Below are 19,302 nucleotides of genomic sequence, written 5' to 3' on the forward strand. Positions count from 1 at the left end.
CTGAACCTGGCATCTGTCTCAAGGCTCAGCACCATTCCAGCAGTGCCTGCATCCTGGGGAGGGACAAGGGCCAGTTTTACCCAGGTGGGGCAAGCAAGGGAAGGAGCAGCTGCAGCCCTGGGACAGGGGAAGGAGCAGTGCTGGCAGGGAGGACTTCAGCAGGCTCAGCAATCTGGGATGGCCAAGGAGGCTGCGGACTGTGTGAGGAAGAGGAAGGCGTCAGAGAAGAGAGAAAAGATGCAGCAAGGCTAGGCAGGAGGAGGAGGAGGTAGAAAATGCCAAGTTCTCTCTACCATATTGAGAATTATTGCTGTGTATTATGGCTCTGTCTGACAGTAATTCATTAAAAGGCTAATGATTTTTACATACTTCATCTAATATTTATTTGGGAAGAAACTTTTTCTCATATGACTGGTTTTAATTTTCCTTCTCTCTGTTGGAACAGCTTGGTATTGAAGCTGGGAATTCTCCACAATTCTTCCTTTGTTGAAGGATATTTTGAATAAGAATACCACATAATCTGTTATTTGAAAAGATTTCCTTGGAGTAGAAACACAGCGATTTTGTGACATTTCTACTCTTCCAGGCCAGTGTGATTATGAAGGTAGATTGTGTTTGTAGATGGCTGCTTATTATGAGGCCTCTCAAACATCTGTGTACTGTAGTATTTTACCTCCCACTGTCTAGGCTCTGAAACAATGCAGCAGATATAGACTACCTTATTTTGCCCTTTTTCTTCCCTGCCTCTTCTCTTCCTCTCTTTTTTTTTTTTTTTTTTTCCAATTTATATTCACAATTTTACTTCCCTGGGGATAAAACTGAGTAATGTAATGGAAAGCAAAAGCAGGAGGAGAAAAGGGATAGAGAAGTGAATGTATGTGAGATGATGGAAGGGCACAGAGAATGCCAGGAAAGTGGTCCAGTGTCCATACAGAATGGGAGTAGGGGACTGAAAATACTGTGTTGGTTATGGCTCCTCTGTTCATTCCAAGAAAAACTGTTCAGTAGCTTTTGGTGGTGCTTCTGGATGTAACTCCTATGTGGACCACAGTGAGTTGGAATGAGGCCTTGTATCTTAAATGGAAAGCATTTATAAACTTGAAAAAGTGCTGATTTTGAGGACTGGGAATAGGCTTAGGTTTTTCTTCATGCAAAGTGTTTAAGTCACTGCACATTGGAGGGGGGGGAGAGAAATGTTAAAGTTATTGAAGAAATCTTAATTTAGCATTGTGTGTTCAGTTCCTACATTATGAGAATGTGGCTGTTGATGTACCCAAAGTGCAATTTAAAAGATTTGAAATTAGTCAGTGGTTTATTTATTTATTTTCAAGTAAAGCTTTGTCCCTGTTTGCTTCTTCTCTCAGTTTCGGAAGTGGAATTGAGGTACATGAAATCTTTATCAAAATATAACATGAACTTACCTTAAAAAGAGAGTAACAAAAGGATTCTTCATTTATAATGTTGTTCTTGGAACTGTTAATACTATGTAATCTCTCTGTCTTTGAAGATAATTTCTTGCCTGAGGCAAAAATTTTAATGCTAAATTTGACTGTGGTTGATCTCATGATTTTTTTTTGTTTTGTTTTTACATAATAGGTATAAATGACCAAGGATTGTACAGAGTTGTGGGGGTGAGTTCAAAGGTCCAGAGACTTCTGAGTTTGTTGATGGGTATGCCTCTATTTTACAACTATTTTTTCAATATTTTATTTCATGTTGTTTTACTGTCAATATTTAGTTTTTAAAGCACCTTCCAGTAGTTTGCTCTAGTCCATGCAAATAATCACCATGTCATTGTAAGTTTCCCTACTTCAAAAAGACCTGGATTAGTTGGAATGAACAAATTAAGAACTGCTATGGGACATATGTAGGAGCAAAGATTGTGCTTTGTGCAAGGTTGATGGAAGTGGGTTAAAGCAGCCTAAGTTGAAGGATCTGATCAGAAAATTCAAAATACCAAAGTCAGGGATGTTTGAAGCTGGTTGCTTCATTGTTTGAAGTTTCCACCTTCCTTCTCCCATGTCTGGAATGTACCAGTGTACACGCCCATGTATCTGTAGTTGATCACTGTGCAAAATAAGACAGTTAGTTTAAGCCTACTGTTAGAGAGCTATTTGGTTAAAGAGGAGGGATATGATATATGTATTAATAATAACTGTGTGTCGAGGCAGGAGACAGATGGAGAAAGGATTTGGTTTTGTAAACTTAAACATCTTAGGCTCTTTTATACCCAGTTAGCTAAAATAATTTGCAGAAAATTTTTTCTCCCTTTTCTTTCTGGAAATTTTGATGCATCTTTAATTCCAGTGGCTGGAGTTCTCTTGCCACTCTGCTGTCCCTGGGGATTGGGAAAAAGAGAGAAATATGAATATGGCACCTGGATGAAGTCCCTCATCTCTCACCAAAGTAGTAGCCATGACTGCAGAATGTGCCATGTTCCCCCATTTCTTGTCCTGAGCACTGACAGTACATGCAGTCAGACAAGACCACTGGGATTAGTTCATTTTTATAGAGCTTCCAAACCTGTCACTTGACAGCAAAGGTCTGATTCTCAGGGATTCATTGGTATGCAAAGAAGCTTGTTTGCAGTTTGCACCAGGCTCTTCTCCAGAACCATGCATGCTCCATCTGTGCTGATAACACAGTGTTCTTTGGCACTGCAAACTGAAGGAAGCCAGAAAGTGAATTCATTTCATTACCCCAGACATTATGTGAATGACAAAGCGCTTTTATATTATATGCTGCTGTCAGTTCAGTGCCACCTGTAAGACTTTTTCTTTTCCTTCCTTTATTTTTTCAAACAGCCTGTCTCCTCAGAAATGATAAGACATCTTGAGACTTGAGGACCTGCATGTCATATCAATCTGTCATAATGACCTTGCTAAATATTAATTTATGATGTCTTACTTTAATCAATATTAACAGCACCCTGAAGTACTCCATTAGTAAACCTTTAAAGTATTACAGAAAAAAGGCTCTTTTTGGAAATGCAAACTGGGATTAATAAAAATGACTGATCTATAACAGATTTTCATAGTTGTTTATCTGTGTTGGGGTTAGCCTCAGTAAGCAATAACCATCTTTAGCCATTGACCATGGGAAGAATGACGTGCTGTCACTCAGAGAGTTTTGATGAAATGTGTTTGGTATCAGAAGATGCTTTTCAGTTTTGTTCTTGCTGGCTTAGCTTGGGTGTGCAGGTCTGGCAGGCAGATTTTCCTTGCTGCCATTATTGGTATCCAAATTAAATAGACTCAGGTTGCCAGTGGCTCAGTAGCAGCTGGAAGAGTTTGCTGGGGATTCCAGCATCTGCTTTTAGTTACTTTTTAGAATCAGGAACATTTTTTGTCATTCCCAAGTTTCATATATTTATTTGACAAAGGAAGAATACAGTGGTATCAAGATGAGGCAAAATACTGAACAGAGAAAAGTTAGGGTGCAAGCAGGTGCTCTTTTCTGATGATTTGTTGAAAGTGATTCTATCTCTGCTCTTTATCTATCTGTCCTCAGACCAGAACAAAGAGGGTTCTTTTTTGATATACAGTGGTACAGAGAATTTAAAATGACTGATTAATCTTTAATCCTTTGTCTCTGGACATACTCTTAGATACCCTTTTATATGAAAGATTTTTCAGAATCATAAAAAACTCATATTAACTTTTTGTATTTTAAAATGTTTGATAAGATTTCAAAGTATTTTAAGCTACCAATCACTGACCATGAAGTTCACAGTTGGAAAGGCCTTATGTGAAAAAGTCTTCCAAATGGTAACCAGGGATGTAATTTTTTTTTTCTTTTCAGTAGTTTTGTCTCTTTTTCAGATTATTTTCTGTAGAATTTTGGAAAGTAGACTGAGAGTTAAAAGAGTATGAGAAGACCAACATATGCTTTTCTCTAGTACTATGAATGCATAGATTTTCAGCTGTAATGCAAAAATCTAGTGGAGCTAAGTCTCTGCAAAATAAGGCTTAGCAATCAAATACATAATTCTATTTAGAAAAAAAATAATTTCACAATTAACTTAGTCCATGAAGATACCTGTAACTGGTACTGTGCTATTTTGCAGCAATGATCTTGTTTAAATTTAAAGGGAGGCATCTGGTGAGGAAAACACTTTTCTACCTTTTAAGGGAAAATGTTAAATTAACCACATACCTCACTGTAAACAGGGATAGAAAGCTAGAACTTCCAATGTTGTGGAGATGTGTTCCAAGCACTGCAGTGTGAGTTGTCAGGAGTCTCAGTTCTGGAAGTGCATCAGGGCCCAACTCCTGTTCCATCGATGATTGGTGTTACAGATCTGAGGTGCCTCATTCCCTACACGCTGTTCCATAGATTTTGTACAAGCCACTGCATGGATCAGCTTTCACGTGGACCATTGCCTGTGGGAAGGGGCTGCTGAGCACTTGCAGTTTCTGCTGATGAGTTCAGGTTTGATTTCTGATGCTGTCTGGTGTGAAAAATACCAGATATCACATGTAGCAGGAAGCTTTCAGGTACTTCTGCCTTCCCAGAACTAGCAGGTTTCAAAACAATGGCTTGGAATTCCTTGTTAATTTCTGTACAGTAGATGACAGTATACATGCACATCTACAGTGGGCATATTGCATATGAAAGCAAAGAGTGTCTCCTCCTAACCAACTTAATGAACTGGACAGTTTTTATAAGCTCTGGATCCCTTATTGTCAGGAAGATTTGCATAAAATTTAGAGCTGATCTGTCAAAAGCTGTTCCTTAAACATGCACAGTTAGTTTTACAGGCATAAAGTTGCCCTTGAGTGCACTGTGGCTGTTACATGAACAAGTAGCATGAAAAAAGCTAGACTAATAATTTCTTGAAATCTGGTTCAAGTTCCAGTTCTTACTTAAAATGGATGTTTGAAGTAGAGGAGGAGAATGGAGCAGGAATACTGAAATTTATTGGGTGGAAGGGCACAGAGCAATGTAAAGCAAATGCCAAACCAAAAATGAAGAAAATGTCCTTAAATCTTAATGGCTTCTACAATCAAACCAGGGGTTTGTAGCAGGGCTTTTTCTTTTTTTTTTTTTCTTCCAGAGATAATGAAATGTTTCAACAATACTTTCTATTTTTTATTTTAAGAGGCTTGCTTTGGAATTCAGATGCCTGTTGTTTTCCTCCCAAAATTCATCAACAAATTTCAATGAACAGAGTGCATACTTTGAATGTAAAGGAGGTTGATGATTATGAAGCAGCTATTTTAAAACTGGATATTACATAGTGATTTAGTAACAAAACCCCCATAGATTTTGTAGCTTCTGATGTGATGGCAGTTTTTTTTTTAATTAATTCAGGAGACAAATTTTCTTCTTGAAAAAGAGAATTTGAACATGGAAACAACTAGCAGGCTAAAATGAAAAAAAAAAGAAAAAAAGAACCTTAAATTTGAGACAATCCTGAGTATTTTGGGTGGTGGTTGGCTAGTAACAGTTTGCTAGAAAATGTTATCTGACCTGTATTTTAAAATGAGATTTAAATAATATATAATGAGGGAGAATATTCAGTTACAGAAATAATTGCTTGGCACAGCTTTTAGAACAAAATTATTTCGTCCTGGTAAAAGAACTGCACCTTTAATCAGGGATCCTAATTTGATTTTTTAAATGTGTCTGTCATTTGTCTGACAAGCCAAGTAACAAATGAATTCTGAATTGTATGAATGGGTCCACACGTAATCTGCATCAGCCACTGCAGTGACGGACAGAAACATGTGGCAGTAAATAATCACAGGAAATCAGCAAACGCACAGGGCTAAGGTGGCTATATACATGTCCTCTCTTGTGTCAGCTAGCTATGGCTTCCTGTTTTGAGACCAAAAGGGTTTTTTTTGATTGCAAGATGTTCCGGTGTGCTGTGTTGTTTTTGATCTGTCAAAGTCTTCAACCTGATGGGCCAATCAGACAAACCTTTTGGTTTGGTCTGTCTTGTTCAAAGGCTCTCCCAACTAACCTGGGGGAAGGTGGGAGCTCTGTGGTCCTGACAAATGGTCAAACAAACAAGTATTTCTTGTGCAGTGGCTAAAACTGATCAAGTAAGGCAAACATTCAGCAAAGACTCCTTTTCCTACTTTGGAAGCAGCTCTTAAAAAATTCCCACACAATGCAGAGGGTCATGCTGCACTTTACCCGTTCTCATCAACAGTTTGCAAGAAAAACTGTGGAAACAATTTATCACTTTAAATAAGAAAGAAAAAAGTAAAAGATAAATTCTTCTTCTTTTTTCCCTAAACTGTTTTTGTGCATCTTTCTGTGTTTGTGAACGTCTATCTGTTTAATTAGAGGTGTGAAAATTTCAATTGCTATAGAGATCTTTTTACATGAGGGTGGTTTTTAATCCCTCATTAAAAAAAAAAAAAAAAAAAAGTAAATAGTTTAAATAAAAAATATGAACATGGAATTTACAAACAGATTTGGATATTTGGTCTTCTTCATATCACTGAATAATAATAAAAAGGACGTTGCTTCTGTGCTCATGTGAGCAAACACGTAGTATTGAAAGTCAGTGTGTGGCTGTTCATGTAACTCATACTGATTTAGAATTCCCTTTTTTCATGTTTCTTTTCTCTTTCTGGTTATTTTCTAGATTCAAAAACCTGCTATGAAGTTGACCTGGAAAACTCTGTAGACTGGGAAGTGAAAACAATTACTAGTGCTATGAAGCAGTATCTGCGGTAAGGCTGTCTCTTGTTAATTTGGTATTTTAGATTATAAGTTATTAATTTAGTTCTCCTATGCTGTATGTTAAGCTGCACTAGTTGGTTTGGTATGTTTTGGAATAGGAGCTCATTTTGTACAAATACCATGTTTGTTATTTGTTTTGGGGGAAGCAAAATTCTTCATCAGCACTAATACTCATGTTCATATGAGACTAGCCCCCAAACACTTTGGTGTTAGAAACAGAAGTGTTTCACTGATGGTTCAGAAACCAGAAGTGTTATTTAACTTGCTGAGAATCATTGCTGAAGGTTGGCTAAGATTGTTAAAATTTGTTTCCTTTTTGTGTTTGTGTGGTGAAATGAAAAGGGAGAAGGCTGCACAATTTTTAATATTTTCCTCTTTTCCTTCTGACCCGTGCTCTGATGTTCTGTGTGGAATAATAATAATATTTTGAGTGTCAAAATTTTTAAATTAGAATTTAAAATAGGTTTGCTATTCAAATGGCTTTGCCAATTCCTAATAAAGCTATTGTACTAAATTGCCTAAGAACATAAAATGTCACACTTTTGTGCATCTCTAGTGTAACACACTGTACTTTTAATCTACTATTTTTAATAAGTAAAATATTATTACCACCACTATCAATGAGTGCTGTGGAAGTATCTTAAGGATACAACTCTATATAGTATAGAAAAGTATTAAAAAAAAGCATAAGTGTACACAATAAAGTATTTCTCCCCTACAGTATTTCCAATCTGAGTGTTTACTCAGATATGCAATATTTCATGAGCATCAGTAAAGTCAATATAATAAATGGTTTTAACTCTGGTGGTGGTGGTTGTTGTTAAGACCTTGGTGTCTTTCCAGTAAGGCATTAACTTAGCACTTTTCAAATGCTAAGAATGACAATAAAGAATGAATTGCATAATATTTGTGTACAATCTTGATTTGAAACTGGAAAGGTATCTTATGATAGAGGCATCACTTCAGCTCATGGAAGGTGAATGGATGCATTTAGGCTTATTTTCCTGATAATACCAATTTTTCCTTTTGTTCTAGAAATCACTGAATTCAAGTTCCTTTGTAACAATGGTTGCTTTCAGTAGGAGGGTTATGCTACTGAATGTTAAAAAGGCTTCCTGATTAGAGTAAATGCAACTAGAAGAAAATACAGTTAAATTTATTATATCACCCTTGTTTTGCAGAAGCCTTCCAGAGCCACTGATGACATACGAGTTGCATGGAGAATTCATCGTTCCTGCCAGTAAATACATGACTGTAGTTTAAATAGAAATGTTGTGCTGTTGTGACCTCAGGAGCACTCTGCAAATGCAATTCCAGAAAAATGCTTCATCCCAGTAAAAATACAGGAACAAGAATTAATAAATGATTTAAGAATATGTTTTAATCCGTATTTAGTTCCAGTGTGTGTCACATATAATATGACTGCCTAGCACAGTTTTTACTTTTATGGAAAAACTTTCGGATAGCCAGTGTAAACATTTATTCTTATTATCTTAATTGCATAATGATAAGCATCTACTTAATCTGTGATTTTTGTTTTTGCCTTACATTTATAAAGAGTATGAAGCTTAGCAAAGGAAAGTACATTCATTTGAGCTCACTGGAGTCCTCAAAGCAGAGCTGCCTGACCCTTGTTTTCAGTGCCTTGCTAGCTCTGTGTATAGGCTGGCTTGAATGTTCCTCATGCATTAGAAGAAAGGAAAGAGCAGGCCAGATTACACTGTGGCAGTTCAAATACAGACTTGGAGAAGACACAACAGCATTTGTAGCTCAGTTGTATGGTATCTAGTGTGCACAGAATTTTTTTGGAAGAGGATAGAGGGAAACTGTGTAAGAAAATTTTTGGCAAAGTATCAAAGAGATATTTAGCTGATTTTCTTTCCAGCCTGTAGCACGTCTGGCAAACTGTGGAAAGCAAAATTAAAATAAACTTTGAGACAATTGCTTTATCATCTTCAGATTGCTATAATAACTTTCAAGGACTGCAGAATGTGTTTTCTTCTGGTCCTTAATTCAAAATGAGAATTAGCTCAGGAAATTTGTTGCCAAAGCACATGCTAGCAGGCTAATGCTTAAACAAAAGTTGACATCCTTACCTATGTGGTGAGTCTTCATGTTTGTATTGGAAAGTGTTAAAATAATTTCTCTACTTCTGAAGTTTTGCCAGCAGTTTCCTCACTTTATTTTTCTTTATATTATAGTCTCTTTCAGTAAAGGAATTCATTTTAAGTTACATGTTTGAGACAGTACAGTGTTCATAAGTAGTAAACAGCTTAGTAAAGGAGTTGCTTCTGGGGAGAGAAATTTGGTCAACATTGCAGATCTGAGTTACAGTATGCTCAAAAATAGGTAGTCAGTGTTGTTTCCTATGTTGGCTATAAAAAACCAACACTGGAAATAGCATGGAGTATCCTTTTCCCTGAAACCATTGGAGGAGGTGCCAAAATTAAAAGGTTTTCCTTCAATTCTGTTCTCTTTATGCATATCAGTATAGATTGAAATTATATGAACTTCGACTGTATCTTGTAATTAAATTGTTTAGCCATTCTTTAATTAGAATTTGTGATCTCACATATACACAAAATAGTCTCATTTTAAAGAAGACCTATTTTTTCCATGAGAATTTTGAGTAGCTCACTAGAAATTAAACATTTTGCTTTTTGGTAGCCTTTTTTCTTGCAATCTGTGCAGGGGTATTCATTGCAAAAGAATAAAATACAGCCCTAAAATCTACAACAATATGCAAAGAAAAAAAAATCGGAAGCATTATGCACAGATGAATCCAAAGAAATTGTGGTATTTTATAGACAATACACTTAGCAGACACAGTTGCCTTAGAGAAAAATGGGATCTGATCAGTGGTCCTCATGTCAAAATTTTTTGCATTCAGAATAATGTATAAATTTTCCTCATCCTGCACTTTCTAGTAAGTATTATTATAGGCAATAAAAATGCTTCCATTCCTCTCATTATAACCACTACAGAGATGTAATTTTATGATTTAATGCAACTTGAAGTAGGAAGATGGTTTATTTTCATCTTTTACAGGTTCTTGTTTTCATCTGTGTACAATGAAACTTGTAGGGGCCAAAATTATTCAATTTGACATGCAGCAGACAAACATAAAAGCTATTTGCTTATCTATATTTCTGTACTGTACTAGAGATTCCATGGTTATTCAGAACCTTTGTCATAGTATTCTCTGTAGGTTTTTTTGCATGTTTATTCTTCTGTGTCTTCAGAGGTCATTAGGTTTTCTAAGAATTTGGATCTGCTTGCAGTTTCCAATGCAAGGTTGCCTAAATGCAGTGTCATTGCATTTGCACAGTACCAACAAAACTGAGTTCTAATCATGAGGACAATCAGTTAATGATGCTAAAGTGGAAGGCAGTACAGCTCCTCTCTGGGGCACCCAGTACCATCGCTGCTCACTTTGCAGTGTATTTCTAAGCACATGGATGCAATGCAGCAAAACAATAACTGCATCTGTCAGACTTTAAAAATAGATGAACAAAGGCATCCTTTTGCAGGTGGATTGAAAGACAAGTTCTCAAAATAAGTAAATAAGATGATAATTCAAGAACAATATTACTTGTGAAAACAAGCACATATGTTCAGTGTTGCTATGTTTGGAGACACATAAGTGGTAAAGTGTGTGCAGTATGTTTCCATGCAGGGGTGGGAGAAGGTTTGTGTTTCTGTGGATCTTATTTTAATTTTTTTTTTGAGATATTTATTTCTGTATCCCATAGAAAGTGGGAGTCCAGAATCTCGAGTCAATGCTGTTCACTTCTTGGTCCACAAACTCCCAGAAAAGAACAAAGAGATGCTGGAAATTCTGGTGAAACATTTAGCAAAGTGAGTGCTATGACCTGCTTTCCTACCTTGTCAGAATTCTTGTCTTTACCTTTCTTTAGCTACAAAGGGCTTTAGTGAAGTGTGGCTGGAGCTGAAGCCCATTTTGATGCTGTCATCCTCAGCCCCAAGAACCAAACGTGCAAAGGCAGACGAGACATTTGACTCACGCTGTGCATATTTTGGCGGGAAAGGCAGAAATCTAAGACGTTAATGAAGCCATAGAAGTATTTACTTTAGCAGTCCTGCCAGCAGCTGAGGGTTTGATTGAAGTGAGAAAGGGAATGTTATACTTTCTTTTCGCAAATTCTGGCAGAGGGAATAGTGGAGATCTGTTAGCAAATTTAAGTTGGTTTCACACTTGCCCTGGTCCAAGGCTAAGCGTATTTTATATATTTAAGTTCAGTAAGAGACTGGTTTTGTTTTTAAGTTGCCACTGGAAGAATGGCTTTTCAGTTTTCCAGAGTTTAGTAAGACTTTATTTGAAGAAACTTTGCACAAAACACACTTCTAAAACATAGATTAAGGAAATGCAGTGTTTTCATTCACAGACTGCCGTTTCCAGCAGTAATGGAAATTTTTCATAACCCATTTCCTGTTTTTTCCTTCAATTCTTTTCAAAAAGTGTTTCAAAACATGCCAAGAAGAATCTAATGACTGTGGCAAACCTAGGGGTAGTATTTGGACCAACCTTAATGAGGCCACAGGAGGAAACTGTAGCAGCCATCATGGACCTGAAGTTTCAGAATATTGTCGTTGAAATCCTGATAGAAAATCACGAGAAGGTACGTTTTGCTACATTTTCACATTTCTGAGCATGGTCTGAAACAATCTGCTAGCCTTATTGGGGTTAAGCATGGAATTAGGCATGCCGTTAAACTAACAGTTTAATTCTAAAGAATATTCTCTATACATAGTATGCTTTTGGTTATTTATCCTTGGTAATCATTCCTGTTGATAGCTGAACTGACATTTCAGAATGCATGTTTCATGGCAGCGGTAGTGCTTCTGTGTGCGTAGTACACCAGTAGATTTGCATTGTGAATTTTGCATTTGCTTTTTTTCTGAGCAAAAGTGATACAAAATGAGAAAAGAGCCTGTGTTCAGTTTCTGGCTCTTCTATCAAGTACTTTGACCAGGGTCTGAATTCGTTGTTTTATGTTTTCATTTTACCTCAGAGTGTAAAAGAGAAGACTTTACTGTACTCTCAATTTTATGTGTAAAAAGCATTATGAGAGAGCCAGGTATTAACACTTCCTTTGTTTTCAGCAGAATGTGTGTTATTTTAAGCCTTTGTATTTTAGGTAGTACTGAAAATAGAAATTGTTGTTGCTGCTGTTACTAAAGTTGCCAGTTACTAGAGTGCTTCACATGTACAAGGTACTGTCCAGGATATCACTGCATGTAATCTGGGATCTGAAATTAAAAATAAAAATAGTGAGAAAGTAATTTACTTGTCTCCTTATTTAGGTACTCCTTTGGGAGTCCCATGTGTCTAAGTTGACTTCTCTAACTGGATGTTTAAGGTACTTTGTACTGAGAGATGGACAGCATCTTCCTAATTCTTACTGTCAAAAAAAAAAAAAAGTGCTTTGGAAAAATCCCAAGATGTGCTTTTTCCTCTCTCCTTTCTTAAGTACTTGGAGCACTGAAATTGTTATTTCCTTTAAAGGTTAACAGTGTTGAAATTGGCTATTTAAGTCAAGTGTTATCTACTCTAAATAATATATGTTTCAGGCTTTTCTGACAATGTAATTATGCTCCCTCCCTGATTGATACAGGCTGGGCAAAGCTGCTGTTGGCATAGCTGTGTCCACATGGTGGGTTTTGTTGGCTTAGTTGACTTAGGGTATAATGCTGTCCTCACACGCACACTGAGCAGATATGGCATTGTTCTGTTGGAAAAATACTGGGCTGCACATGTGGCTCAAGTTCTAAGCAATAAATATTCCAAGAGCTGTAAGCCATGGTATTAATTTTGGATCTTAGAAATGAAAGTAAACCTTGCAGTTGAGCTCATGATTTTAAAGCTATTGAGGTGACCACACAAATTAAAGGAAGTCGAGAGAGAGCAAGCAGAGCCAGGATGTTTTAATAACATGTGGAGGTTGAGTTGTGTTTATTCAAATCACCACAGATTAGCACCATCCTATTCTCATGCCAGCTCAGTCACATGTCTATTAAAATTGGACATCAGTTTTACATTTGAGACATTAGTGGCCTTTCTTGCTCCTCTGCAAATGTGGAGAAGCGAGGAATGGAAAGTACATCAGTATAATACTGCCTCGTTTTCCATAATTTCTTGGTTTTATGCCTTCTTTAGAACTAGAAGGGTATAATTTTTTTAAGGGATTTCTGTCATTTCACTGCCAATTCTAACAGTGAACTTGTCATCAGTGGTCTGCCTGCAGCAACCTCTCCCATTCCAGACCTGCTTCCAAAATGGAAGGCAGCCCCAAGTGTGACCTCTGTGTGTTTATAACAAAGGCAATGCAGAGGTGTGTTGAGGCATTGCAAAAATTTTATAGTCCGACTGAGTATGCTGCTTTTACAAGTGACATTTCTTCGTTTAAGGCAGACCAAGGACCTACTTTTAAAGGCAAGCAAGGTCATTGCCAGTCTAATGTTCATTTTATGTTGTTATTTTAAATTTCTATGCATTTCAGACTTTCTGAGAGTCTTGCATTAGATATTTTTATTTATAGCCTTGGTGAAGTCCTAGGAAATGTCACTGGTTGTGGGTTAAAATATTTTAATATTTTGTTGAGCCACTACTCCAACTCTGCTAATTTTTAATGGCTTCTGCTAATAGGAGCAAAGTTTGGAATTGTAGAAGAATGATGGAGTCAAGATGGAGGTGCACTGACCCTTCACACTCGGTGCATATGTAATTTCCAGCTCTGGTACTCTGCAGAGAGGCATTTCTTTTCCCCTGTAGCCAAGGAAAGGACCAACAAACTTTCCAACTGTAGAAGCAGGAGCCATCAGCACTTCTGGTATAAATACAGAAACCTAGTAGGCAGAATGGTAAAAAATGGTTAGGATTCCTCAAATATTTTTAAATTCCCTCAATTCCCATTATGTGTTTTGTGGATAGCTTTATTGAACAAGAATCTCTGTTCATTTTTAGGACACATAATTGGGTTGCTGGCATTGAAATCCTGGTGCAGTCATTCCAGTATCATCACTTTTTGTTCTAATTAGAGAATTTCTGTGCAGTGAATGTGTGGAAACCTGAACACAATGACTTGCCATAAGAGTATCATGCTTAGTAAATAAGCTTGTATTGTTTTTTTGTTGTTTTTTTTTGGGGGGGGGGTTGTGTTTTTTTTGCTTGTTTGTTTGTTGTTGTTTGTTGTTGTTGTTTGGTTTTGGTTTTTTTGTGTTTTTTTTTTGTTTGGTTTTTTTTGTTGTTGTTGTTGTTGTTGTTGTTTTTTTTGGTTTTTTTTTGTTTTTTTTTTTTTTGTTTTTTTTTTTAAGCTTTGTTGATATGTACATCCTCCTGGTTAGAAACCAGTCAGTGCTACTTCCACATTGTTTGTAGGCTGCATATGTACATCCAGTTCATGTCTGTGAACCAATTATAGTGTGTTGAGGAGGGGATGTTTTGCAAAATGCTGAGATTGGAACACTGAAGCCAGACCATACAGCCTGATGTGTTGCTTAAATGGCATTAGAATTACACAATGATTAAGCGTAGGAAGGGATGGAAGAGCATCAGGGAGGGAATTGCTTAGCTTTTGTCAGTTCTAGGCAGGTCTCTCTCAGGCAGAGATTTCACAGTGCCCACTTAGAGGGTGAGCTGCACAAGCAGATCTCTGCTTTGAAAGAAAAAGACAAAATCTAGACCCCAGCTGAGATATTTTACTCAGGACTGTCAGAACCACCTGCTGTGGAAGCAAGGACAATCCAGAGGATAATTAGACCCATAAAATGTCTTGCTTTGCTTCTGTCCTATGGCTATAGGGAAAGGACAGCCAGATGGGGGAAGGATAGCCAGATTTTGTGTCCTGTGTTTTTCCCTTCACTAAAGAAGCATCAAGGAATTCATGTTTATGTCTCATCATTATGTTTATTTTGCTTTGAGGTACCAATCTCAGGAGCTGACTGCAGCTGTGCTTGTACAGTGCCAGGAGCAATCTTGGCCTTTAGGTAATCTTCTAATGACAAGTCTTAGTCATTAGAACTTGGCCCAAAGAAAAAGTTTTGATTTCACTTCTTTGCCTCCTCCAAATGAGTTTCAAGGGTTTCAATTAGTTTTTCTTCCCATGGGCTTAACAGATTGGAGATTTTGGACATTTTAGCTCTTCTGGTCTTTTCTCTGACTTGTGGTGAGGAAGAAGGTTGGTCCATCATGCCATGGCAGCATGAAGAGCATGCACATTTATCTTGCTGTTTGTTATAGTGTTTGTAGAGTATATTGTTGGAGTGAATGTCACTATTCAAAGGGCTTGTTTATTTGCCATTTAGAGATGCCTCAGTGCTAATGTGAACCATTTTGGTTTCTCAATTCCCTGAATATTATTTTAAGAAGGAAAAAAAAGGCACCAGGATAAAAAAAAGTCTAAGAAATGAAAGAAGATGAGGGAGGAGGTTGGAATAAAAATCTCAGTGGGACTGGAATATTTAAACCAGCATATGGGGGAGGAAAGAATAGTGAGTACAAATAGCAAGATTATAAAAACAGAAAGAAATTAAGGTTACAATGAAAGAAAATTAAAAGGAAAAAAGCAAGGGGCTGGACCTAGAAGTTCCTTCTGGAGACCTGAAGACCAGAATCTGAGGAAAGGGAATAGGCTTTGTAAAAGATACCTTTTTCTCAAATTCAAACAATCTATGGGCAAAATTATCTCAAAGATACTCGAGCTGAAAAGCTCAGTATTTCCTATATATAGGGCAGATACCTTTTCTCTATCAATCTTTCTATGAAGGGGAAAGATTTTACATATTTTAGACAAAATGTCTTTGGCTTAGCTTTGATATGTTGAAAATAGTTTTAAGGGGAATCTCTTTAATGAAATACTTTTTTTTCCCCCCATACTTTGGGCGCTTTCATGATTTCTTTTTTAAACTAGAAAAGGAAGAGAAGAATTTAATACTACTGAGCTCTTAAGCCAGCATCAACTTCATGTAGTAATCCTTGAAAAATCTTGTCGTAAAATGTATTACAGTGCATAATGCATGCAATATTGGTGAGACAGAAGGAATGGAAGCGGGTGAGCTCAGTTTGTTTTAGAGCATGAAGCAGCACAGTGTCCCCTTGGCAATCCAGCAGCTCTGTTGCAGGTAAATGCTTTTCAGGGTGGAATGCCACACCACCACATAAACTTAATACTGTTTTTTGGCAACAGAGCAGATCTTTTGAAGGGACACATGAGAGTTACTGAAGGGGGTTTGTTTCAGCTTTCCTGTTGCGTTACCTTTGGCTGCAAAGCAGGTCCAAGAAGCAGTGCAGTGCAATTATGGTGGTTCGCTGTGGTGCAGCAATTTGAAACCTCCACAAGGTGAATGTTTCTCAAGTCAACAAACGTTGGACTTGGAGGGGGGAAAATGACATTAAAATATCTCCATTACCACATTGTGGTAAAAACACGTGAGGGTATTCAGGAGGGTATTCAGCACGTGCTGAACTTGAAGCATGTAACTAATCAGAAGTGTCATTGAAACTGTTTGTGAGCTTAATTCTAATTACATGTCTTAATCATTGGCTGAGTCTCAAGCAGAAAGGGCAACAGACACAACAAAGAAGTTCTAGTAGGAGTCAGAGCAGCTCTTTTGTTCCACTGCAGAGTGAGCAAACTCTTTAAATCCTTTCTCTGCCCTGTAGATAGCATAAAGCCCTTCCATGTAAGACACATACATGTGGTGGTTAATGGACTGCAAATATTTTTTGTTGTTGTTTAAAAAACTCCAGTTTTCTAAATGTGGTCTATGCATAGTAAGAAGACTGAATATCAAGTCTCTGCTCACGTTTGTGACTGCAGTTGATGATATTAGAGGCAGTCTGGATCAATACTTGGATTGGTATGCTGCTAGACTGGTCCAAAAGAAACAGAACATGCACTGTGAGAAATCATATTATATTAATAAAGAAAATCAAAACAAAAGTCATGATCTCGGGGTCGAAGAGACCTGCTGAGATGCTGTGCTACAAACACATGGTGCATAGAAATAGTTATATAGATTTCTGACTTCTTGATTTGCCTACCTTATTTACAGTTAATTTGAGGGAACCTTCCTTGCCTTCATACAAAATTACAAAGTGATAGAGATGTCATCTTGTGCTGCCCACAAGCAATATTCCTAAGTAAGTAAAGGGAAAGGATGATGGAGTGGAATTCAAGTGACTAATATTTGCTTCAGTCTTGATGGTCAGGGTGCTGTGCTTGCATGTATGGAGGAGGCAGCAAGGGAGAAGTCCTTATGGAGACTGCCAAAATGGATGTTCTTAAATAAAATCTTGTTAGTAAAAGAAAATATTCTGTAAAATATTGCAAGGGACTTGAAGGGGGGAAAAGTTGTTGTGCTTCTGAAAAGTTTAAAAAGTAAATTCTTGTGCAGAAACTGTGTGACATAATGTGTTTTGCATGTACTCTTTGGAATTCTAGAAAGCTTTTGCCTTACCAGAAGGGCTAGTATATTTCAAACCATTAAATATTTTTGTATTGAAAATACGTGGCAGTCAGCTGATAATACTTTTATTTCCAATATTTTCAAGTGCATGCTTCTTGCACTAATAAAGCTTCAATATTTCATTTAGACACACAATAGAACAGCGTGTTCTTTATCTCCAAAGAGCCTATAGTCATAATGAAAGGTAAAAAATGTATTTTAACAAAAACAATGAGCAAAAAATACTTGAAAAAGCAATGATAGTATAAATCCTTGTAATGGCAGGAAGGATATCTGTGAAAAAGAAAATGCTGGTGAGGCTGCAAGGTTGGCTGCAGTTGGAGCCATGTCATTTGCAATAATCTTGAAGATCTTGTAATTTCATTCTGATGATTTGCTTGGTGACAGTGTGGTAGGGGGTAAAATGTGGGTTTTTATACTCAATTATCTGTTCATAAAATCTGCAGTAAAATAGATGTATATATATAGATATGCAATGGTGGTCTTGTGTGTATATGCGCATGTATATATATGTTTTTACATATATATATTTATCGCAAATGAAGGGGAGATACCTGTGCTCTGTTTGGCCATAGTTGTTGTTTTTGCCGGGTCTTGACTTAGGTTTCCAAGTGCCATCTTTCATCTTCTTAGGGCTTCTCACACTCTTTGTAAAAGAAAATACATGCAAACATTCTCCTTCTGCATTATTTTCTTTTGAGAAGTGTGTAATGTTTTAGAAATCAAGGTAATTAGATTGACTATTCAATCTTTTAATTTTTGAGGCGTTTCTCTGCTATTTTAAGTAGTTCTTGTATCTAAACAAGATATACATAGCTCTTATGTGTAACAGGGAAAGGTAACCTTTTTAGAATACTCTCCTTGGTGTGAGTTAGAGTAGGTGAGCACAGAAGAGAAGGTGAACCTGCTGTTCCTGCTGGTGCAGTGGGCAAACGTGGAGGTATTCCCAGCCTGGTATGTGGTTAACTCTCTCCTTTCCCTCGATGGCTGAAATGGAGTGGTTGTTAGCAGTGAATGGGCTGCATCAGGAGTGTTCTTCTCATGAATTGTTAAAGGTGGAGTGTGATGTGATATGGTGGAGCTGCAGTCTTTGTATCAGTGCTACTTTTAGAAAGGCTGACTCAACAAACTCAGAATTTGCCAGCCATCAAAGGACGTGCGTTCTTAACCTTGGTATGGTTTTCTTTTTTTTCCCCCCTCCTTTGCAGCTGTCCTCTGGACTGTAATGTTGTGTTTGCAGGCCTTTTAGGTTCTTCCTTTCATCCCAAAACTTGAACTATGCAGTTCAAGGCAATCAGGGCAGATGAGTGACTAATTATTAGAGTCTACTGATACATCAGGTCTGTCTGAAACTTCCTGGGTTCTTTGTCACTCTTGTAGTTTACAGATTGTATAGATCTCTAGTTGTTTTTGTATAAGAAGAGGAGATAGCAGATACTCCAGTCAGAAGGAGATTGAGGCTCACAGTGTCCACAAATCCCTATAAGCAATGTTTCATTTAGTTAGGGGTGGTCCGGCTGCCAGGCAGATGGGCTCAGCAAATAATATCTCTGCAATGAAGAAAAGACTGCCTTGGATAGATTCAATTTTAATTTATTTATTTAGAGAGCTTTGTGGTTTGGCTCACAGCCAGGGATGATTCCTGTTTCTTGTTTTGACGTACACCTGGTTCCTTTCCAGGCTGCATCCACTGTTGCACTGCAATTCAACAGTGTGTGCCAGGCAGCAACAAGGGCATTATTGATGGGCTCTGGTTGGTGGCCCTCTAGAGACTGAGCCACAGGTAGTTTTCAGCTCTAGATCTGATTCTACCCCCCACCCACCAATACAATGGTTGTGAATAGCATATAAATGTATTTTGTGGTTTGTAGCTGAATTCAAGCCTCCAAAGCCTCAGAAAATCTGCACCTTGTGCACTCTCTCAGAAGGCAGTGCACAGCAAATCATACTTCACAGTATACAAGTGTTGAAGTGCAAAAGACAGGATAGCTAATTTGAGGCAGGCACATCTGTATTGGAGTGGACATGATGGTAACATCTGGGAGGTAAGTTATTTAAGAATTCTGATTAAGTTGTTGATAATTTTTCTTGGAGAATTTTGTAAACTTTTAAAAA

At 37.3% G+C, this 19,302-nt stretch overlaps 1 protein-coding gene across 2 annotated transcripts in view; it reads left to right on the top strand.

Moving 5' to 3' along the window:
• ARHGAP10 (Rho GTPase activating protein 10) overlaps positions 1-19,302 on the top strand; it is a 138,609-nt gene that overhangs the window by 78,636 nt on the left and 40,671 nt on the right. For both annotated transcript variants that reach the window (XR_010439900.1, XM_064711238.1), the window contains exons 14-18: positions 1,597-1,671; positions 6,602-6,689; positions 7,881-7,939; positions 10,452-10,557; positions 11,180-11,339. Coding sequence is in view for 1 of the 2 variants with exons in the window: in XM_064711238.1 (XP_064567308.1) it covers positions 1,597-1,671; positions 6,602-6,689; positions 7,881-7,939; positions 10,452-10,557; positions 11,180-11,339 (488 nt within the window). In the remaining variant the exon portion in view is untranslated. The remainder of the gene's footprint in view (positions 1-1,596; positions 1,672-6,601; positions 6,690-7,880; positions 7,940-10,451; positions 10,558-11,179; positions 11,340-19,302) is intronic.

This window comes from Zonotrichia leucophrys, chromosome 4, assembly GCF_028769735.1.
Source record: "Zonotrichia leucophrys gambelii isolate GWCS_2022_RI chromosome 4, RI_Zleu_2.0, whole genome shotgun sequence".
NCBI classification, from domain to species: Eukaryota; Metazoa; Chordata; class Aves; order Passeriformes; family Passerellidae; genus Zonotrichia; species Zonotrichia leucophrys.